This window comes from Chanos chanos, chromosome 5 (genome assembly GCF_902362185.1).
Source record: "Chanos chanos chromosome 5, fChaCha1.1, whole genome shotgun sequence".
Taxonomy (NCBI): domain Eukaryota; kingdom Metazoa; phylum Chordata; class Actinopteri; order Gonorynchiformes; family Chanidae; genus Chanos; species Chanos chanos.
The window spans coordinates 1,090,001-1,114,512 of record NC_044499.1 but is presented as its reverse complement, the minus strand read 5'-3'; the positions used below and the strand labels follow the sequence as shown (position 1 = coordinate 1,114,512).

Sequence of the window (24,512 nt, the reverse complement as noted above, 5' to 3'; positions counted from 1 at the left end):
ATGCACAACACAGCACCTTTAATGTCTTCCTACATTGTCCTGACCTCAGATGGCCTGACAGCCATGCCAGTTTAAACAGGTGAGGGTTAACACTGCCAGTCAGGTTAACATTGCAAATGTGTAAATCAACCACATTATTAATGTTCCATGTAAATCTATTGGTTTCTAAATATTCCAGGGTAAAGATGATGTAACCATTTGAAGTATTTTTTCCCCAATGGAAATGTGTAAAACAATGACATCTGGTTACTCTCTCTCTGAGGACCTACCTGCGGACACTTTGAGGAATTGAAATTGCACCTATAAAAAAAAAAGGAGACACACAAACAAAATCATTGTAACAGTGCCTGTATGAATACATTTTTACAGTAACAGGACACCACACAGGCTGAACATTGAGACATGAACAAGAGCTGGTGTGTAGAGGCTGGGCTGATCTCTGGACTTATTCCACACACACACACACACAAACACACACACGCACGCACACACACACACACACACACACACACACACACAAGCACAGAGAACTGTGTGGAGCCTTGGACTATAGATTAACACTGAAATATGTTCGACAGACACATTCTGTCCACTGGTTTCCTCTCAGACAGCTGTCTGATTTAAGACACTAGATCATGACACATGAAGTGCATTATACAATACAGCCATTTAAACCTTTTTTTAATTATTAATTCATCTGAATGAAAATAATATGCATATGCATATTACTGTAACTTAAGAGATAAACATGAAAAATGACTAACGTGTAATCCCTTAATGAACTGAAATTAATTTTTTTTTTCACAAATATTGTTTAAAATGACATTATCAGTTTATATTATAAAATATAGAAGATATATAATCCACCTTTTAAGAGTATTTATATTAAGAGTATTTATATTTAAAATAAAATCCGTATTAAAAATGAAATATATACAATCCACTTCCAAGAGGGAATTACCCTCTGGGACTTTAATGCCATCTAAAAGAGACAGTTTGTTAGCTCCCTCCTTAAAAATATTTTAAAAACTGATACAAAAGGATTATACTGCATCATGAATATATTCATCATACAAGCACAGCCTTTATAGAAATGACTTCATTGATTAAACTAGACTAGTCCATCAGACAATCAGCTGGTGTCTACTACAAAAATAAGAAATCACACTTACGGTCATGTACAGATGGACAATATAGGTCGACCAGATCTCCTGTCTCACTACCAGAACCTAGTGAAGAGAAAAAATCCCAATGCTTTGATGGAAAAACATTTGGAAACTGAAGGAAAAAATAATCATGTTTCTTTCTTTTGAGGGTGGGGTGGTATATACTGTCAGGAAGTACCAGAGCAGAGGACACAAGTGCAGGCAAACTGAGGTTTTAATAAAAGACAAATAAACAAAAGAAGCTTAACACAGACAGGTATAACAGGGGGCCAGAGGGGAAATGCACACAGGTAACAGAGACACTTAGAAACTAGGAACTTTTCCAGAACACACAACAGAAGACCGGCTCAGTAGGTATGGCTGAGACTGGTGAGGGAGGAGGCGAGGTCGTTACATATACATTACTATCAGTGGTACATAACTGCATGAGTTTAAACTTATTCTTTAATATTGCAACCAAAAATTACTTCCCTCGAATGGAAATAATATGCATCTGAATATTACTGTAACTTAAGGGACAAACATGAAAAATGACTAATGTGTAATCCTTCAATAAACTGAAATTAGTTTTTTTTTTTCACAAATATCATTTATAATCCCTTATTATCAGTTTATATTATATTATATTGTAAAATATAAAATACATATATTCAAGAGTACTTATATATATTACAAATAAAATATATATAATCCACTTTCATGAGGGAATCACCTGTTAGGTGATGTAATATGGGAGGGGGGGGTGTCACCTGTCTTTCTTTAGCTGATCCATATAAAGTCCGGACGAGAATAAGCAGAAACACATTCTCGCTCGTAAGCGGGGGAGCTCATAGCCAGGCCGAAACACATTATTCTATGGTTATGATGTCACTGCGTACCACGAGCCAGTCCACATCACAAGGTATGTGATGACATTTAAGAGGAAGGGCACAATGTATTTTCTTGATTTGGGAAATTGTAATGACCAACCAAGATTACTCGATTATAAAGCACAATTTCTTTGTAAATCCATCTAGAGTAGGCTATGCTATACGCTGAAAATACATTCCTGTCCCACTGAAGGGTCCAGCTGTCCAGCTCCAACATCCGTGTTTTGACAGTTTTGACTGCATCAAATTAGAAGTTGCAAAGTTACGATGTAGCATACGCTATGACATCCTGGTAACACCACTGCTTTTAGGCTTTCGTTTCTGTCTGTCTGCGGGAAAATGGTGCACTTAGCTGCCAGAATTAAGACATTTTTCCATGGCGTAGGATGCCTCTGAGCCCCCTTACAGGTCAGGGTTTACCCTGTGTTCTTGCCCACCCACTTTCATTCTAGTGCGGCTGGTCTGCACACCACCAAGGTGAATTGGTTTAGCCTTCACTCTTGGTTGAAAGTGTTGGGGAATGGGTAATGTATTGATGCTCGAGTGCAAAATCAACACAAATGGATATTTGTCTTTGTTAATTCTTTTGATATTTACGAGTGTTATTTTTGTATATATTTTTAGTGCAGAATGGTGCTTTTTTTCTTGTCTCTAGGTCAGGTTTTGGTAAGGGGAGGGCTTGGTGACAGGTCTAATGCAGGAGAGAGCGTCCACTGAAGAGTAGAGATTCCAGTTAACTGGATGGCAAGCCAACCTGTAGATCCTGAGAGAAGGACTGGACAGACTGCTACCTTTTGAAATTGGATTTCCCTCCTCGCCTCCTGGTGTGGTAGGACAGACTATTACACAGACACACATTTTGGCCCCAACGATCGATCTACAAATTGAACTCAAAGCCTAAACTCAAGGTAAAAAGGGGTTTCTTTTGCATGTACTTTATTATTTTAGTTTGTTATTTTGAGTAAATGTATGTAATGCTGTTATTGGTTATCAATACAAGTGTTCATGCACACTCATTCTGGTGTTAAAATCTCCTTAATGCTATTCAAAATCTCGGGCCTCTGCACTCCTAGTCCTTCTGACACTGGTCCATATTTACCTCATTGATAAGTACCAAAGTGTAATCAGGGTTACACTAACCACTATCCGTGCGGTAAGACTCACGGCAGCAGTTTGTGTGTTTATATCAACACAGATGGTGTGCAAACGCCACTCTGATCTCCACACACGGTTAGCTGCTGGTGGAACATATAGCAGTTGAATGTAGACCCTATTATTTGCCACGGGAGTTTACTGTCATTATGATAGTTAGTGTGTGCATTGTTTTTCAGTCAGATTGCAGGGGTTTCTTTTTTTGCATGTACTTTATTATTTTAGTTTGTTATTTTGAGTAAATGTCTCTATTGCTTGTTATTTGCCTGAGTAGCCGCGATTTCTGTTTACTCTGCTTACTCTGTTGTCATTCACTGTGTATAACTTACTTCGTGCTAGATTCTTTCGGGTTCGCTTTGACTTAGGGTCTTTGTCAATTTATAACTGTGTGCTCTGTCTGCTCTCCTACTTATTAAATCCCATCGTCCTACTACCTGTCCACCAGATCCCATCCCCTCCTCTCTCTTTCAGGCCATCTCGGACGACACTCTGCCCTTCATCTTGTCCTTGATAAACAGCTCCCTGTCTAGTGGCACAGTTTCCTCTGCTCTGAAGAGGGCACGGGTCAAGCCACTGCTTAAGAAGCCCATTAAAAAGACTCGTGTAACATTATGACAAACTTTCTCTGAACAAGAAGATTACATAACATTACATTACATTTATTTTGCTGACGTTCTTATTCAGAGTGACTTACAAGTGGGAAGCTCCAGGATAGCAAGAGACCTGCTAAGTGGGTCTCTTGAAAACAGTCTGGACTGAGATCACCTTGTCTGTAGGGATGGCAATGGCAGATGATTTTCCTTGGAGGAACACAGTGGGTGAGAAAGAGGATAAGCCTGTATTAGTGAGTTTAGGTAGATGGGTGTGGATGCAGAAGTCACTCTGTAAGTGAGCATTAGTGAGTTGAATTTGATTTGGGCGGCTATGGGTAGCCAGTGGAGGTCGATAAGTAGTGGTGTGACATGTGCCCTCTCAGGGTGATTGAAAACCAGACACGCCGCCACGTTCTGGACCATCTGCAGGGGTCTCACTGTGCATGCTGGGAGACCCACTAGAAAGGCATTACAGTAGTCGAGCCGAGAGATAACCATGGCGTGTACAAAGAGTTGGGTGGCATACTGAGTCAGGTAGGGCCTGATCTTCCCTGTTGTAAAGAGCGAAGCGGCACAACCGGGACACCGACACAACATGGTTGGAGAATGACAGTTGGTCATTAATCATGACACCCAGGTTTCTCGCTACCTTGGCTGGGGTTAGGGATGAAGAGGTGATTTTTATATTGATATTGTGGTGAACAGATTGATTCACTAGGATGACCAAGAGGTTGGTCTTGGAGAGATTTAGTTGGAGGTGGCATTCTTTCGCCCAACTGGATATGTCCAAGACAAGCAGAGATCCGCACCAAGATCATGGGGTCATTTGGCGGGAATGATAGGCATCGCTGGGTATCATCAGCGTAGCAGTGGTATGAGAAGCCATGCGAACAGATAACCAGACCCAGGGAGTGTATATTGCAAAGAGAAGGGGTCCCAGGACTGAGCCTTGGGGTACCCCTGTGGATAGGCGATGGAATGTGGACATTTGTCCTTGCCAGGACATACTGAAAGTGCGCCCAGTTAGGTAGGATTCAAACCAAGAATGCGATTTGCCTGAGATGCCCAAATCTGAGAGAACGGATAGCAGGATGCGGTGATTGACTGTGTCAAAGGCAGCTGATAGGTCCAGCAGAATGAGCACTGAGGACTGACCTGCAGCCCTGGCTGCCTTTAGGGCTTCTGTCACAGACAACAGAGCCATTTCAGTGGAGTGGCCATTCTTAAAGCCTGACTGGTTTGTATCAAGGAGGTCATTCCGAGTGAGGAATTCTGGGACCTGTTTGAAAGCCGCCCTTTTCGAGAATCTTAGATAGAAATGGAAGTGGAGAGACCAGTCAGTAGCTCTCAACTTGAGCCAGGTTAAGTGGAAGTTTTTTGAGTATAGGTGTTATCCCAGCCTGTTTGTAAATGTTCCAGAAGCCGGTGAAGTATTTATCACATGTGTGACAACTGGCACAATGGTGGGCAACATCGCTTGGAGGAGGTAGGAGGGAATAGGGTCCAGTGGGCATGTAGTAGGTTGGTTCAGAGAATTGGCTACCAATGGCCGCCACTTTTTCAGTGAAGAAAGAGGCAAAGGTATCCGCAGAGAGGTTAGAGTCTGGCAGAGGTGGCGGTGGATTGAGTAATGTATTGAAGGTTGAAAATAATTTCGGAATGTCAGGGGTGCTGCTGATCTTGTCATTATAGAAAGCAGTTTTTGCAGCTGTGATGCTGCATGAGAAGGAAGATAGGAGAGATTGATAAGCCATGAGATCAGCGGGGTTGCTGGATTTACACCATTTCCTCTCAGCAGCTACCAAGATCAGTACGCAGCTAACGGATGGTAGCGTCAGCCATGGGCAAGACTGGTTGGAGCAAATGGGCTTCGTGGATAGAGGACACAGCCTATCCAGGCGTGAGCTCAGTGCAGAGCAGAGAGACTCTGTAGCATCATTAACCTCTGGTGAGGAGAAAGTACTAAGAGGAGGTAGAGCAGACACAGCCACTGAGGAGAAGTGGGTAGGAGACAGGTTACGGAGGTTGCTGTGAAATGAGACTTCAGGTGGTGAAACAGAGGGGAGTCTCTGGAGGCGTACAGTGAAGGAAATTAAATAATGGTCAAAGAGATGCAGAGGTGTGATCTTTAGGCAATCAGTGGCACAGTTTTGAATTAGAATGAGGTCCAATTCTTTGCCAGTTTTGTGAATAGGAGGGCTGCGAACTCTTTCCAAGTCAAACGAGGATAATAGTGACAGAAGGTCAGCAGAGATGGGGTTGTCTAAGTGGATGTTCATATCACCTAGGACGAGAAGCGGACAGCCTTAATCGGTAGACAATAGCGTGTCCAGCTCATACACAAAATCACCCATTTGTCCTGGTGGACGGTATATGACAACCACAGAGACTTTGACTGGAGCAGTTACCAAAGACAGCATGGTACTCAAAAAAGGTGTAATTGTGTGAAGGCAGCAATGGAGTGAATTTCCAACTGTTGGATATCAGAATGCTGGTCCCATCTCCTCACCCAGACTGGCGGGAGGTATGGGAAAAGGTGTAGTTGGTAGACAGGGCAACCGGGGTAGCGTAGCAGTTTTCAGGTTTGATCCACGTTTCAGTGAGAGCTAGTAGCTCAGGTGATAGAAGGTTAGCATGTGCATTAGTGGAACTAGTTTTGTTAACGGCCAATTGACAGTTAGGGTTAGGGTTAACCAAACAGTCTTTCTCCTCTACCCTGTCCGCTGCCAAATCTGCCTTCTTCCACTCTAGGATCAACTCTGCCTCCTCCAACACCCGCAAACTCTTCTCTACCTTCTCCTCCCTCCTCTCTCCTCCTCCTCCTCCCCCTCCCTCATCCCTATCTGCTGATGACTTTGTCTCCTTCTTCGAGAAGAAGATCAAAGACATCTGCGACTCCTTCCCCCCATCCCCTCCCACCTCGGATCCTGCACCCCCCCCCCCCCCCCCCCAACTCTTTTCCTCCTTCTCCCCTCTGTCTGACCCTGAAGCTCTCCTACTTATAAAATTCCATCGTCCTACTACCTGTCCTCTTGATCCCATCCCCTCTCCTCTCTTTCAGGCCATCTCGGACGACATTCTGCCCTTCATCTCGTCCTTGATCAACAGCTCCCTATCTACTGGAACGGTTCCTTCTGCCCTGAAGAGGGCACGGGTCAAGCCACTGCTTAAGAAGCCCACTCTAGACCCAGCTGATGTCAGTAGCTACCGTCCAGTCTCTCTCCTACCGTTTCTCTCCAAAACCCTGGAACGTGCAGCATATAACCAACTCTCTCCATATCTTCTCCAGAACAATCTCCTGGATCAGAATCAATCCAGATTCAAAGCCGCCCACTCCACCGAGACGGCCCTCCTTGCTGTCACAGAGGAGCTCCACTTGGCCAGAGCGAAGTCTCTCAGCTCTGTCCTCATACTCCTAGACCTCTCCGCAGCATTCGACACGGTCAACCACCAGATCCTCCTCTCATCCCTTGCTGGGCTGGGCTTCGCGGGTTCTGCACTCGCATGGTTTAAGTCCTACCTGTCTGACCGTTCCTACCAGGTCTCTTGGAAGGGATCGGTCTCCTCCACCCACCCTTTACACACGGGAGTCCCACAAGGTTCTGTACTTGGTCCATTCCTCTTCTCTCTCTACACCAGATCACTCAGTCAAGTTATCTCCGCCCATGGTCTCTCTTACCACTGTTACGCTGATGACACACAGCTGTTCTTCTCCTTCTCCCCTCTGACTCTCAGGTTCGGCCTCGCATCGCAGCCTGCTTAGCTGACATTGCCTCCTGGATGTCTGCTAGCCACCTCAAACTCAACCCAGAGAAAACGGAGCTCCTGTTTTTTCCTGCTGAGAACTCCCCAGCGATCGACACTGCAATCACCATCGAGGGATCTGTGGTGTTCCCCACCACAGCAGCCAAAAACCTTGGCGTAACCCTGGACAACCAGCTGACCTACTCCGATCACATCGCGGCAGTCACACGATCCTGCAGATTCTCCCTCTACAACATCAGGAGAATCCGCCCATTCCTAACACAACAGGCGACCCAGCTCCTGGTCCAAGCGCTTGTCATCTCCCGCCTGGACTACTGCAACGTGCTACTGGCTGGCTTGCCGGCCTGCGCCATCAGGCCGCTCCAGCTCGTGCAGAACGCCGCTGCACGCCTGGTATTCAACCTCCCTAAACACTCTCATGTCACTCCACTGCTTACTGCACTCCACTGGCTTCCGGTAGCAGCCCGCATCCAGTTCAAGACACTGGTGCTGGCCTACCAGGCCACTAGAGGCTCTGCCCCATCATACCTTCAGGCTCTTATAACTCCATGTACCCCAACTAGGACCCTCCACTCTATGACGTCTGGACAACTGACGGTCCCCTCACTCCGGGAACCCGGCAGCCGCTCCTCCCGACCACGCCTCTTCTCCGCCATTACCCCGAGGTGGTGGAATGACCTCCCCCATGCAGTCAAGACTGCGGAATCTTCCAAGACTTACCATCTTCCGCAGGAAACTGAAAACCCACCTCTTTAGAACCCACCTGTCCCCCAATGCCTAACCTCCCTTTCCTAAAAAAAAAAAAAAACAAAACAAAAAAAAACCTTTGTCTTGTATCTGCGTTTGTCAAAGTATTCCAGGGGCGCAATACGAAGGGGCAATTTTACGCTCAGTCTTATTGTGATCTCTGCTCACAAGGTATTAGAAATCTGACTCTGACTGATGCACTGATTGTAAGTCGCTTTGGTAAAAAGCGTCTGCCAAATAACTAAATTGTAAATTGTAAATTGAAGAGGCATGTGTGGGTGAAGAGTGTTGCAGAGAACAGAGGCTAGCCAAGTTTCTTTGTCTTTGCCATTGTGATACCTTTTGCGCATACTGGAGACAACATGAATGGAATGGAAGCACATTGTTAATAGTGCTGAGTACAGAGTATATGTTTAAGTGACTGGGCAATTAGAACCGTTTGAATTGTTGGTGGCCTTGCTCAGTGGACTCACAGGTAGACTCACTGGACTTTTAGCCAAGTAGGGCTTCACACGAGGAGGGCTACATATGAGGGCTAACGCTTACGCTGATGCTTCAGCGACAGTCTCTATTGATATCGTACAACTTTTATTGATCATGACAGCCCGTGCGTCAGAATTGATTGCATCAAGCTGAGTACCCCCTCAGGATTACCAAGACAAAAGGTTTGAGTTTGTAGGCAATCAACTCGTTCACAGCCCCGAAACTTGCAATAACCAGACAATTGCGCCAATGAAGTGTGGGGAATAGCACACAGGAAGATTTGAGAGTGAAAATAAGAAGAAGTACTTCACCATACACTGCTCCACATGCCTTGTGAGCTTGTCCGATTAACTGGAGTGCAGTGCAGGTATTTATGCTCTTACTTAGTGATTCGTACACCCTCCAGATTACCAAGACAAAAGGTGTCGGAAAAATATGTTATTCCTTTGTATGTAATAAGGCCATGATCATGTTTTACTAGAGTTCAGCAGAAGTTCAAATGGAGGCATTGAACTGAGCTGCATGAGGAACTGAGATTAGACATGCCTTATAACTGATGCTGAGTGAACTAACCACAAGCTGTTTTAAGATATAGTAAACATGTAGTGCTACTAACCGCGTTGGAGGTGTTGTGTGCAGATATACAAGTACTAAGAATTAAAATGAACCCCACCTTGACCAATCCAACTGCTTCTACTGGAAGATAAATACTGCATACAAATAGAGAAGTGTAGTACAACTCACAACTGCGATACCTGACTGTATTGCTTTGTGACTTGTCTCCTGACGGCCAGAAGCAAACTACTTACTCTGACTTCAGAAGATCCGTGTGTGATTTTAATAATTTTTCTAACAAAAGGTTTGAGTTTGTAGGTGTGAAGTTGTTCACCAGCCGACCAGCCGACAATTGCGACAATGATGCGCAATTAATGTGCTTTGAAGTGCGGCGTATAGCACACAGGAAGATTTGAGAACGAAATTAAGAAGTAGAACTCACCATACGTTGCAGTCCCCACATGCCCTGCAGTCTCCACACGCCCTGTTAAAGCATACATACAGATGGCAGAATCAGGTGTTACAGCCCTGTCTCTAATAGAGCTGCACAGAAATGAAGGTGGATGCCGGATAAGGCTGCAAAGGCACAGGAACACAGAGCAGGAAAAAGCAAGAGATACAGAACACACAGACTGACTGACAGGGTGAATTACAAGGCTTCAGGGTCAACTAGACTCAGACTTGATGAGGCAGGATAACACTTGGCATCACACAGTAGCTCAGTGGAAGACTTAGCAACCACACTAAGATAAGTTTGTGGTATTTATACAGAAAGAAAACCAGGCTTGTTCAACAAAAACTGGTGAAACAGATCATTGAATATTAACTGAGTGAATCAAGGAAAACAAATGTATCCCCTGATGTATTGGGATAGCACACACACATCTCCTGTGTGACAGGATGGCCCTGGAAGATCAGCGCTGGGCCGAGTTTATACATGTGCAAGGGGAAAAGCCTCCAGTGGAAACACTGAGGAGGTGTGGCTGGCTGCTTGTTGATGAGCGGCACCTGTAGCCAATGGAGACTGATAAGCTGCAGCCTTGGTGACACTGCTGAAACAGAGCAGGAGACCCTGGTCTGGGTCCCCGGCCAAAGTGTCTCAAAGCCAGTCGAGTCACCCTAGGCCCTGAACCCCCCCCCCCCCCCCCCCCCCCCCCCCAAGATCTTGCATGCATGGACCACCACCATACCTGTGTGACCGGTCTGGTCTAACGCTTTCTGAACTCTGCATTGTGTTGTATATGAATGTATAATAATAAGAAGATAACCACTTGTTAACCAACCAAGGGGCAGGATTTATTCTCTCCCGATCACCGCAACCAGCTGTCTGTGTGGCACACAAAAACAGCAGTACAAGAACTTCATAAAGGCGATTGTCTTCATGTATATCTCTCTCCTCATTACAGTTGCTCGGGTGATAGAAGGTTAGCATGTGCATTAATGGAACTAGTGTTGTTAACTGCCAATTGACAGTTCCGTAACCAAACAGTGAAGAGGCATGTGTGGGTGAAGAGTGTTGCAGAGAACAGTGGCTAGCCAAGTTTCTTTGTCTTTGCCATTGTGATACCTTTTGCGCATATCGGAGACAACATGAATGGAGTGGAAGCACATTGTTAATAGTGCTGAGTACAGAGTATATGTTTAAGTGACCGGGCAAATAGAACTGTTTGCATTGTCAGTGGCCTTGCTCAGTGGACTCGCACAGGTAGACTCACTGGACTTTTAGCCAAGTAGGGCTTCACACGTGGAGGGCTACATATGAGGGCTAACGCTTACGCTGATGCTTCAGCGACAGTCTCTATTGATATCGTACAACTTTTATTGATCACGGCAGCCCGTGCGTCAGAATTGATTGCATCAAGCTGAGTACCCCCTCAGGATTACCAAGACAAAAGGTTTGAGTTTGTAGGCAATCAACTCGTTCACAGCCCCGAAACTTGCAATAACCGGACAATTGCGCCTATTAAGTGCGGGGTATAGCACATAGGAAGATTTGAGAGTGAAAATAAGAAGAAGTACTTCATCATACACTGCTCCACACGCCCTGTGAGCTTGTCCGATTAACTGGAGTGCAGTGCAGGTATTTATGCTCTTACTTAGTGATTCGTACACCCTCCAGATTACCAAGACAAAAGGTGTCGGAAAAATATGTTATTCCTTTGTATGTAATAAGGCCATGATCATGTTTTACTAGAGTTCAGCAGAAGTTCAAATGGAGGCATTGAACTGAGTTGCATGAGGAACTGAGATTAGACATGCCTTATAACTGATGCTGAGTGAACTAACCACAAGCTGTTTTAAGATATAGTAAACATGTAGTGCTACTAACCGCGTTGGAGGTGTTGTGTGTAGATATACAAGTACTAAGAATTAAAATGAACCCCACCTTGACCAATCCAACTGCTTCTACTGGAAGATAAATACTGCATACAAATAGAGAAGTGTAGTACAACTCACAACTGCGATACCTGACTGTATTGCTTTGTGACTTGTCTCCTGACGGCCAGAAGTAAACTACTTACTCTGACTTCAGAAGATCCGTGTGTGATTTAAATCATTTTTCTAACAAAAGGTTTGAGTTTGTAGGTGTGAAGTTGTTCACCAGCCGACCAGCCGACAATTGCGACAATGATGCGCAATTAATGTGCTATGAAGTGCGGCGTATAGCACACAGGAAGATTTGAGAACGAAATTAAGAAGTAGAACTCACCATACGTTGCAGTCCCCACATGCCCTGCAGTCTCCACACGCCCTGTTAAAGCATACATACAGATGGCAGAATCAGGTGTTACAGCCCTGTCTCTAATAGAGCTGCACAGAAATGAAGGTGGATGCCGGATTAGGCTGCAAAGGCACAGGAACACAGAGCAGGAAAAAGCAAGAGATACAGAACACACAGACTGACTGACAGGGTGAATTACAAGGCTTCAGGGTCAACTAGACACACATATGATGAGGCAGGATAACACTCGGCATCACACAGTAGCTCAGTGGAAGACTTAGCAACCACACTAAGATAAGTTTGTAGTTTTATACAGACAAGCTGGTGAAACAGATCATTGAATATTAACTGATTGAATCAAGGAAAACAAATGTATCCCCTGATGTACTGATGCATCTCCTGTGTGACAGGATGGCCCTGGAAGATCAGCGCTGGGCCAAGTTTACAAATGTGCATGGGAAAAGCCTCCTATGGAAACACTAAGGAGGTGTGGCCGGCTGCTTTTTGATGATCGGCACTGGTAGCCCATGGAAACTAATGAGCTGCAGCCTTGGTGACAGGTGTCCTCCCAGTTTCCCAGTCTGTTGCCATGGGAAATGACTGCTTGCAGACTTGGCTGAGCCGCTGCTGAAACAGAGCAGGAGACCCTGATTTGGGTCCCCGGCCAAAGCGTCTCAAAGCCAGTCGAGTCACCCTAGGCCCTGAACCCCCCCTCCCCCCAAGATCATGCATGCATGGACCACCACCATACCTGTGTGACTGGTCTGGTCTAACACTTTCTGAACTCTGCGTTGTGTTGTATATGAATGTGTAATAAGAAGAAGATAACCACTTGTTAACCAACCAAGGGGCAGGATTTATTCTCTCCTGATCATCGAGTTCAGCCGACTGTGTGACACACTAAAAAAGCAGTACAAGAACTTCATAAAAGCAGAGTGTCTACACGTACATACAGTGTCCAGCTGACTGAGGAGAAACCCGTGAATATACAGAGTAACGTCAGTAGATGTCAGAGGTCACACAACAAAAGTAAAATAAATAAAATAAAAGCTCCCCAAAAGAAATACATATACATAAGCATGTGCATACAGAAAAACTACAAAGTTCATACAGAAACTGAAAATGGATTATTGGTGAAATATAAATGTATTACATTTACACATCGGGTACACCTGCACCCCTGTGCACTGGTTTCATTACCCCTGCACCTTTAAATCCCATGTTTTGTGACTGTAACCATCGGCTACACCTGCACCCCATCCATGGCTGAAAAGTCTCACCAATGAGATGAACTGGCTCATGTACCCTCTCCATCCTGTGACACATGGTATATTGGGAGAGTGGATACATCAGCAGTTTTCCCAGCATCAACAGCATCTTCACTCTCAATGGCCTAAATATGCAACCCGTAAAGAAAGGGTCAAAACACGTATCAGCTAAGGCAACAACCCAGTCAGATTCCAACATTATCCCAAAATAAACAAAAGAGTGATGAAGAAAATTCTAAACCACATTAAAATCCTTGATGAAAACAAATGCGATAATAATCTTTCTCATGAAATGGAACCAAATTGTTCCGCCCTGCGCTCATCCACAAATAGGGCATCTGAAGAAGGAAACAGTTACACCACTTAGTTACCACCCAGTGTCAGAAACTGAGCTGAACTGAAACAAAGCCATAGCAAAAGGACATGTGTGTTGTGTCTACGTGCAGATTCACATGATCTTCAAACTCTCTCTTGTCTGGTGTCCCTTTTTTTCTCCATGTAGCTCACGCTCGTCCTCACTGTTTTATTTCCTTCTTTAACTACACCTCAGCAAGTACCTGTGCAAAAATCTTGTACATTTAAAAATATTTTCCTTGTCAGCAAATTGCAGTAGAATTTAATCTTATCACTACTGGGCCAAAATATTGACTGAAAGCCTTTGACTGGTGCATGAACAAACAATGCGGATGTGCATTAAGATATCTGTGTTTAAGTGACAGGTGTCAAACTGAAAGTAACTTTGCATAGAATGTCAGCATTGTTTTACAGTCACGCTCAAATCAGTTGTGAAGCTTCAGAATTAACAGAATTATAAAAATACTCTTACTATTGATATTCAATACTCCACTATTCATATACAGCACATATACAAAACTTGCTTGTGCTAACACTGAGATTGTCTCCAGGATCATTCAGACTTAAACTTAGAAAAATAAATAAAAAAAAAAAAAAAAACTTAAATTTAAACCCTTCATTGTCCCACAGGTGAGAAATTCGACCCCTGCATTTTAACCAATCCAAGGTAGCGGTGAACACACACATACACACGCTAAGAGCAGTGAGCTTTAAGCACACACACACTAGTGACAGTGCGCACACACACACACACACACACACCCGGAGCAGTGGGCGCCCACAGCCGCAGCGCATGGGGAGAACTTGAGGGTTAGGTGCCTCGCTCAAGGGCACTTCAGCCATGCATATTAAGGGGGGGAGGGGAGCACTGTTCAATCACCCCCCACATTTCTCCTGCCAGTCCACAGATTCAACCAGCAACCAGTCCCAACCCACTTCACTAACCTTTAGTACAACACTGCCCCATGGCTGTCTCGATGTCTCTCCTCAGTCTCCTGTTTTCAGTCTGGAGCCGGAGGCTTTCATTCTCCTTTCCTGTTCATTCTCTTCTGACTTATCCTTATATGGAAGTAGTTACACAGAAAACATGATTAACAAAATCAGTTTGTTCTGTGATGACATTCCAAGAGTAAAAGGCTGTGGAATGAGATATATTCTGTCTAGTTTTCAGCTCTGTGTCAAAGCTGAAACACTGAAACTTAAAGTAGTAAAAAAACAGAACTCTCTCCCACTTCCTGTGACAGGAAGCATGAGTCTGCAATGTTTCCACGGTGTAGTTATGTCAGGTGTATTTGAGGTTTTTTTTTCAAACATATGTCCTAAAAGAGACATTTATCTGTTACATCTGTGGTAATAATTGACCAGTAATGAGCACAGAATGGTTTTTCACATTTTAGGGCTGAGGATAGACAGACAGAACTTTTAACAGTTTGTCTTTTGCTCTCTGCCTGGATGATGTCAAGGAGCACAATCAAATAGAATCAGATGGGTGACATACCAGTACTGAAACAAGTTTAAATGCCAGAATATCTCATATCTCATAACCACCATAAGATACGTGTTTGAGTTCTCTAAAAAAAATCTCCACTGAGATGGTCATGCAGTAGGCTTACAGCAGACATACAATTACAGTGGGTTTGTTCAGAATTTTGTTTACTAATGTATCTGTAATTTCATATAACCTGTTTACAGCAAAATGTGGTCTACTGAATTATCAGTGACAGCGTGGTTAAGACAGCCGAGCCTCTTTCTGACGTATTTTGCTGATGCTTTGGAGAAAAGTTAGTATATGTTTTAATTTGTGGCTTTATTTTATATCAAAAAACCTTTTGTGATCCCTCTGTCTCCTCCCCTCCCTGGTCTAATCCACCGTAGCTCAGCTTCTCTGAGTTACTGACCATAAACATCTTACTTCCTTGTACATGTATTCCTTGGTCTCATAGGATGCATTCAGACCACCTGTAAGCTACAAAGAAATCATGTAGCTCAACATAAGCATTAACCTGTGTGTCTGTTTGTCCTAATACAGAAAGTAGCACAATGTGCACACACATGCCCTTAAAAGTGTGTGTGTGTGTCTGAGAGAGAGAAAGAGAGAGAGGGAGAGAGAGAGAGAGAGAGAGAGAGAGAGAGTTTTCTTGTTTTTGGTGCCTTGTTCTCATTAGTTCAATCAATCATGCACTCACTGTGTTCATCTGCTTTTGTTCATCACATCATGTGAGGGAGGGTTAGCCTGCCTTTATCCCTTTGTACTGCCTTATCTAGTCCTGTTCTACCTGAGGCCTTGTTATCCTGCCTTGATAACTGTCCATATCTTACCTGGTTCCTGTTCAGCGTTTTGTGAATTGTACATGGTCGGCTGTATGTAAAATAAAAGTCCTGTTCCACTGCCCATGCATCCAGTCTCTTACCTATTTTATGACTCTGTGTGTGTGTACGTGTGTGTGTGTTTGTGTGTGCATGTGCATGTGCATGTGCATGTGCGTGTGCTTGTGCGTGTGTGCTTGTTATTCAGTTCACATGTTATTCATGTCATAATGAACAAAGGATTACATATTCCTTAAAATAATCAGTTGCACTGTTTCACAATTTGAAAATTTGATTTGAAAATTACTAATTCTTTTTAAATGAAATATTTACCTGTATGACCTTGATACTATTTTCGTTAGTTTTCCCAGGGCTTGAGTTGTAGTGTACAAATTATAATATTTCCGAATCTAAAGAACACATTTATGAAAACTTTCCTCTTTTTAACTAAAAATCAGCATGGAATTGAATAACTCAGAAGTAAAGAATTGGTAGTTTTGCAGAACAATAACATACAGGATGTAAAGCAGAATTGTGAAACATTTACACCCAGAATAACACACACACCCTTAGGCACACTGATTTTACCATGCTGTGTTTTGTTTGGTTGCTTTTTATTAGCTGTTTTGTTTGTTTTTTGTTAGGATTTGTTTGTTTGTTTTTCTTTTGTTTGTTATGTATATTTCATCAAAAATCTTGCTGATGGTGAATGTCTGAGCACCAAGGCTTTGAACCGGTTCAAGGAACAAAAACAAAAACTAGAACCAATCGATATTTTACTAAGAACAAAAACGAAACCAGAAACTTTATATTTTTTAATGTTCTGGAACAGAAACATTTATTTGAAATAATGGTAACCGGTTAAAAACATTATTGTTTCGTTCTATTATTTATTACAACAAATTAAAATATTTTCTGCTTCCAATAACTTTGGTGCAGAGTTTACTTTCTGTCTTCCTCTGAACGTCACTCACGTCTTCGAATAGCAGACATAAATTTACCGCCGGCAGGCAGTGATATAGCGTGAAAGTGAAAGGTGGTGTGGTCTCCCTATTTACAACCAGAGGAGGTGAATATTATGCTAGGCACCTTATAAAATGTTGGTCTTAGACATCAACTTCATCAATGTTTGACAGATAGTGTAATGACCACTGCCTGGGTGTATGTACAGTGACGTGGCCCCTCCGCTCTGTGGGAGTCAGAGTTTACTTTTGTATGAGAAAAGATGATGGTCTGAGCCATTGTCAGTATCTTTATGTTATAAGTCCCTCTTTTTTTGCTGCTGAAACCCTAACCTATATCACAACACCATCTTTCCTTAATAAACTTACAGCTGAGGCAGGTGATGTAATTTGTGCATTAAAGCCAAATTCATGCTGTTTGTCAGCAGACTCTTTGGTTGTTTGCCATTTAACCCACTCCATTCATTCCTTTGCTAACTGAAAAGGGACAGAACAAGGGCTTATGTTTGTAGCTTCTGTTCTCTGTCTCTCTCTCTCTCTTTCTCTCTCTTTCTCTCAAAGTGTTATGGTTCAGCCCTGCTCTTCCAGGTCCTAATCCATGTTTTCCTTGTGTCCTGTCATGCATGTCTTGTCTGTCTGTTCCAGGTGGCTCCGGTCCATGTTTTACCCTGTTTCCTGCCTGGTTCCCGCTCACCTGCTGCCACTCACCTCATCAGCCACTGCATTTAAGCCCTGTCTGTTTCCACACTAGCTTTCCAGATTATCTCGCTATGTTCATGATTACTGTTTTGGTTTGCCTTGCTCATGTTCCTCTTGACCTAGCCTGTTCCTGGATTTGCGATTTTGTCTTGTCTTTTTGTTACCTCTGCTTGGTTCTGCTGCCTCTGTATTGTGTTTTTTGACTTCTGCCTGTTTTTTGGATAGTGTTTTTTGGAACCTCTGCCTGGTTATTTTGACTCTCTGTGCCTGATTTTCTCTGCCTGTTTTTGACTACCGGTTACCGTCATTGTGAGTTTGTCTTCTGGATTTTTTTTTTTGGAAAGTAAGGATTTCATTAAACACCTGTTAAGTAACGTGCTGTCCTTTGGGTCCTCACGCTACCAGGCCTCATCGAAACATTTCCACGGCAAATGTGCGCCGTACTCAAAGTTAAAGGCAACTGTCTAAAATGACAATGCCCTTAATGTCTGTAACGTTACTGTTATCTCTGTGTATGTCTCCTTATTAATGTCTGTTTCATTACTATTATTTTTATCTACAGGCCTTGGACAAAATAATGGAAATGTGGTATTTCAAGATCTATAAATTTGCTGACGTTTAGACATCAATATGATTCCCAGTGATATGTAAATCCTATGTACATACACTGCAGACATCCAGTGAATTATGTATTACCCAAGATTTTTCTTTCTGTAGAGGTCTATGTATTAGTACAAGTCAAAATGTGTGACCTCTCAGACTTCCAAAGACAGCCGACCAAAAACTAGGGAAAACCAGTTCTTGGAAGCGTAATTCTGGACGGAAGCCAAACCTCTATGAACGTGACTGGAGAAGGCTAAAACACCTCATGTCAAAAAATCACAGAACCACAGCTACTAAAGTGACTGCAGAGCTTCACCAACATCTTGCTAACCCAATATCAACCAAAACAGTATGTTGATGGCTCAGTGCGGCTTGATACCATGGAAGGGCTGCCAATGCCAAACCTTTTCTTTTCCCAAAGAACCTTTTCTTTTGTTCGAAAATGCCTTAAATGGTGCAAAGACCATCAGACAATGGACAAATCTGACGAGTCATCCTTCATGCTTTTTCCTTGTTCAGAACAATTTATGTATGGAAGAGGCCAAAAAAAGCCCTTGATTCTGATCTCGATTAAGCATGGAGGTGGTTCAGTGATGGGTTGGGCCATATTATCATGGAATTCTCTTGGTCCTGTGTTAGCACTGCAGTGTAGGGTTACCACTAAAGAGTATTTGCCAGTTTTGGATGTCCAAATTCACTCTTTCCAAATGGTGGTGCCATCTTTCAAGACGATAATGTGCCAGTTTACACAGCTAAAATCGTTAAAGACTCGCATTAAGAGCACAGCAGTGAAGTTGAACACTTGGATTGGCCCCCACAATCACCAGATCACATGAACACTGTTGTCATGTTTATACTAAATTTATTATGGTAAATCATGTGGGTAGCACACCTAGATACTTTTCAGATGAGTTCCAGCACTAAAAAAAGAAGAAAAACACTAACATGTACTATATTATAATTATTTAAACAACAATCTCCTTTATCAAAATCGTGCATTTTCTGAACAGCCTAGACGTTCTGCAACGATGCTGATGTCATGGAAGAAAACAAAAGAGCGAAGCAAACATTTTTCATTCACAAAGTTATGAAAATGAAGGCGTAGACTTATTGTGTGCCAGACAGATACACTTCACCACAAGGGTAACTATGTCTCTACAAATACAAACAGAAAATGCAACGAACTTGAATACACAAACATTGTTGAATATACCACGCTGTTAAAACAACAACAACACAATAAGCGAACAATACAACACAAAGGTACTCCCGCAAAGCACACTGGATAACTATGCTAAACTCTACATTACTTTACTAAGGACTCATTGCCAGGTAAGTCAGCTGTTAGCTGAGTCGCTACTGTACTTTTATGGTGCCGTACTGGATGCTGACTTGCCGCTGGTAAATTAGACTTTTTAAAGGTAATGTTATGGAAAGTTTAATCGTTTTGGCAAAGTACATGAGATCGGTAGAGATCTATAGTCTATAGAGCACAATCTGACCTGTTCAGTTGACTGCTCTCAATTGGTTGAGTGAGAGTAGTCCTGTAAACTGATTGGCTACGGGCGGGGCGTGAGTTGGAGAGCGCGTAGTTGGAAGCGCGAGGAGAGTGAGGAGGACTACTTTTGAGGGAAAAGAGATAGTAAAAGAGAAAATAGTTTAGACTATATTTCCAGAAGTACTTATAAAATATTGGTTCTGTTAATGTGCGACGTCCAGTACACGAGGAACTGTGTTCCAAGAAACGTAGTAGAAAGACGGTTTTCTACTCTATCAAGTGCGGCTGAATGACTGTTAGTGTGTGAATATCTGAAGTTAACAGTTTATTAACAAGCGCATACGATGACACAAGCCAATTTCTCTCTGTGCACTAGGAACTGGAAGAGATAAAACAAAGTCCGTTAGTTCTTCTAGTGAAGTTGGGTGGTACAAAAACCGACCAGATAGCACTCTAGGTAACGGGAGAAGACTGTAAATTCCTCTAGCTCCGTGGGAGAAAAGGATTTCGCCCCATATCGCGGAGTTTTTTGGGGTTTTTTAACACTTCTCTCTATCTCCCTTCCACGACAGTCGGACTACTTACAGCCCTCGGTGCACTGTGGTCTGGGAAAGCAGCCTCACTTAGAGATTACTCTTCTGTGTATTTTGTACATCTGCATTTTCTTTTGAAAATAATAATAGTGGCATGCACACATACTTAAAACTGAGAGTCACTGAAATTTTTTTAACTTGATTCTGATCACATATGGGCAGGTTTAAGAGAACATGTTAAACATGTAACTTAAATAGCATCACACTGTGCTCATTTCGACCCGATGATTCCGTTTGAACCGTTCATCTCAACACGGTAGGTGGCGCCAAAACCTCGGGAAATGACCCGTAATCGAAAGCACGTTTCCACAGCAACGCCACCCAAACAGACTACCATGGTCCGAGGTAAGTAGATAACTTTCTACACAGAGCAATCTATTAACGGTTATGTGTAGCATGAAAGTTGATGTGTGTATTCAGCAGAAACTTATACAATGTGTATTTTAAACAACAAGTTCGTTCTGCATGAAACTAAACCTTGCTCATCCCTACATACTGTGGCAACTATACGGTAGAATCAAATTTTGTGTTAAGACAGCTAAACAGCTAACTAGGTACAATTAATACACCAGCTAAACAAGCGTGTTCACTAAAACATTTATTCTCTTAACTATGAATTCGATTCAGTTTAGACACAAAGATAATTTGAGGAAAATTTGCTAATTTAGTCACGATATTTTCTCCACAAGTAGTAACGGAAGAGTTGATTCGCCGTCGCGCGGAGCACAATAACTGCGAGATTTTCACGTTGGAGGAGGTATCGCTGCATCAGCAGGACATCGAGAGAATCGAACATATCGATAAATGGTGCAGAGACCTCAAAATCCTCTACTTACAGAACAACCTCATTCCCAAAATAGGTAACTCACATGTTCCTCTTCGACTCTCACGATTCAGTAGTTGTTGTTGTTAATAAATGCTTAATATTAACCGTTAATCATCATCACTGTTCACAGAAAACGTCGGGAAACTTAAGAAGTTGGAATACTTAAATTTGGCTCTTAACAACATTGAAGTTATTGAAAATCTGGAAGGTGAATAAGCCTCATCAACTTTTGCTGCCCCTCTAACTTCTTTTTTTTTCTCTATAATAACAGTAACAATGTCTAGTAATATTGTAGCCTATAACCTCCATTGTAATGTTTGTACTGTATGGCTTTTTTCAGCCACAAATATGGGTTTGTGTGTGTGTATGTTGCGTGTGTGTGTGTGCGCGCGTGCATACCTGTGTGTGTGTGTGTGTGCGTGTGCGTGCGTGTGCGTGTGTGTGTGTGTGTGTGTGTTTCCAGGGTGCGAGAGTCTTGTGAAACTGGACCTGACCCTAAACTTTGTGGGCAGACTGAGCAGTGTGGGGGCACTGAGAGAGAACCTCCATCTCAAAGAGCTTTTCCTGGTGGGAAACCCCTGTACAGAGTTCCAGGGCTACAGGCAGTATGTGGTGGCCTGTCTGCCGCAGCTCCAGGTACATGTGTTCCTCTTCTCAGATATACTGCCTCTCTATTCAGTGTGACAGTCTGACAGGCTGTTGGAATCAGTGACCATCTCTTTATTCTTATACATCCTCTCTGACCCCAGATCAGTCCAGGGGTGTGTTGGTATATGGTTTACCTAAAGGCCCCTCAGAGTGAAAGCTTTGGTAAATCTGCTGTACATACTGACCTCATGTGGGAGACAGGGAGTCTGTGAGGAAGGAGAGGATGGCCAGAGCTTTGTGCTTCTGGGGGAAAAGCCCGGTATCCAGAGGGCTGTCGGGTTTAGTACTGACAGCTCTCTGCTGACCTGACCTGGAGTGCGACCCTTAACCCCATGGTCATGCACAGATGCATGTGACCTCTGACATGTCAACGCACTGTAAGGCCCTGAGAATAAGAGTGTCAGTGGAATGAATGAATGTCAAGGGAGACGTATCATGGATCACCATGCTGACTGATTTAATCAGTGATTTCTCTTATCTGTACAGGTGTGGGTCGAGTGAATATAAATATGAAGTAGAGATTCCAGTATGAAAATGACCTTCTGAGCAATGAGTAAACTGGTGTGTCTAAATCTTTACTTAGATGAAGAAGTCATTTCTGTACTGAAAAAAATGATGATTAATTTCGTCCTGAGACAGCTTGGTTCCACGGTTGTCCATTTTGTGGTTGTTTTAGTAAATCAGGTGTTTGATGTAATAATAATAATAATAATAATACACGTTTATTTAGAGCCCAGTATCACTATTTATAGTCTCAAAGGGCCTTACATGTCTATAACAAAGTCAAATCAAAATTATGTTATCCATACGATAGAGAAAATATATATGTCTTTAGTTTAGTTTTAAAGGTATCAGGAGAAAGACTCGGTTGCCAGCGGACTTCTTTTTAACTCTTGGAACGACTAATAGTCCAGAATCTTGGGACCGCAGGGTACGAGGGGGTTTATAGGGTGTAATTAAGTCCGATAGGTAGGCCGGTGCTGGAAAGTTTAATCCCGCCTCTTTGGGACCATTTCAGTACACACAGCATGTAATAGGGGGTGCACAAACACGGACATTGTATGAGGTGATCAGTATTCTATGAGGTGATCAGTATTCTGTGAGGTGATCAGTATTCTAATAAGTTCTGTGTGTGATGTGGAGCTGTTTGCATTCTCAGATATGGTGTAAAGTAGTGTGTGATGATTCTTTGGCTGTGATTGGGTGATTTCCTTTTGCTCTAGCGCCTTTGATTGGCTGATCTGCTTTGCAGTGTTTGGACGGATCCCCGATTGGACGGGCAGAGCGTATCCGGGCGCAGCAAGATCTGGATGTTGTGAGGAGGCGTGTCCAGGAACAGGAAGAGGACTATGTGCAAAAGAGAGAGAAGCAGAAGAGGGAGGGGCTTGAAAAGTCACAGAGGTAGTGTGACATCATGACATCATCACGAGACTGACTCGACATCTGAACACACAAATCAGAAATGGCCTGGTTCCCCATATAATGTATTATTAATATGTTATTAATATGATATAATATAGTATAATTACACAGCCGTTGGCTTTTTATTTCATTTAGTGGTAATAACTGTCATGTTTTTGACCATACAGAAAAAGTAATTTACTGCTTGACTGCAACATTTTTTGTCTGACTGTTACTGTTACTGTTGAATATCCTTCATGGCTTGATGTTTGATTTTTATCACAGATTTTCCTTGTAAACACAACAGTAATGAAATAAATAATTTTTTAACCCTTTGAGTCATTGGTTAAATATACGAATGCAAATGCTCGCATGTAGGCGCTCTCTCTTTACAAACGTGTATATTTTTCAGGCCTGGTTCTGAGAGAGATGAAGACAGTCAGAGTGTTCTGTGCAGCGAGAACACGGACGTGAGGGACCATCAGAGTCCGGGTCTAGACTCAGAGTCAGAGCAAACACAGCCGTCAGAGGAACAGGGCTTGGAGCAGCGAGACAGGGAATTCTGGGAGAAACCGTGTGCTTTCACCCCAGAGTCCAGACTAGAGGCCCATCACCATCTGGAGGAGAAGAGGAGAGCAAAGGAGAGAGAGAGGTACAGTCGTTAAGAGGGAGAGAGACAGAGAAATGTATGGTCAATGAGAGAGAGGGAGAGACATGTTTGGCCATTTAGAGAGAGAGAGACAGAGAGAGAGGGAGAGAGAGAGAGAGAGAGAGGTATGATCACTGAGAGAGAGAGAGAGAGAGAGAGAGACATGTTTGGCCATTTAGAGAGAGAGAGAGAGAAACAGAGGTACGATCACTGAGAGAGAGGGAGAGCGAGACAGGGAGAAGGAGAGATGTTTAGTCATTTAGAGAAAGAGGGAGAGAGAGAGAGAGAGAGAGAAGATCATTTAGAGAGAGGGAGAGACAGATGTTTGGTCATTTAGAAGAGAGAGAGAGAGAGAGAGAGAGAGAGAGAGGATCATTTAAAGAGAGAGAAAGAGCTCCAGTGACGGTGTGTGTGGTTATTCTCTAGGAGCACAGGTCTGCACATCTTATGTTGTTATTATCATCATTATTACATTACTGTCATTACACAGACACAGACTCTGTGGGAAAAACTGTTCACCATGGTCCAAGGGCTCTGGAAATCAAAACTGATATTTTATAGTGAGACACACCAGACCTGTCCTCTTACAGTGATTAGTCATTTACATGCGTTTGAAGCTCCTCCTTAAACCATAAGTACTGTTATGCGCTCA

The 24,512-nt window shown here is 43.1% G+C and overlaps 1 protein-coding gene across 1 annotated transcript in view; it reads left to right on the top strand.

Moving 5' to 3' along the window:
* The first annotated feature begins 20,671 nt into the window (after positions 1-20,671).
* dnaaf11 (dynein axonemal assembly factor 11) overlaps positions 20,672-24,512 on the top strand; it is a 12,940-nt gene continuing 9,099 nt past the window's right edge. The window contains exons 1-6 of the mRNA XM_030775846.1: positions 20,672-20,681; positions 21,029-21,196; positions 21,293-21,370; positions 21,626-21,798; positions 23,063-23,211; positions 23,624-23,863. Coding sequence (XP_030631706.1) covers positions 20,672-20,681; positions 21,029-21,196; positions 21,293-21,370; positions 21,626-21,798; positions 23,063-23,211; positions 23,624-23,863 — 818 coding nt within the window. The remainder of the gene's footprint in view (positions 20,682-21,028; positions 21,197-21,292; positions 21,371-21,625; positions 21,799-23,062; positions 23,212-23,623; positions 23,864-24,512) is intronic.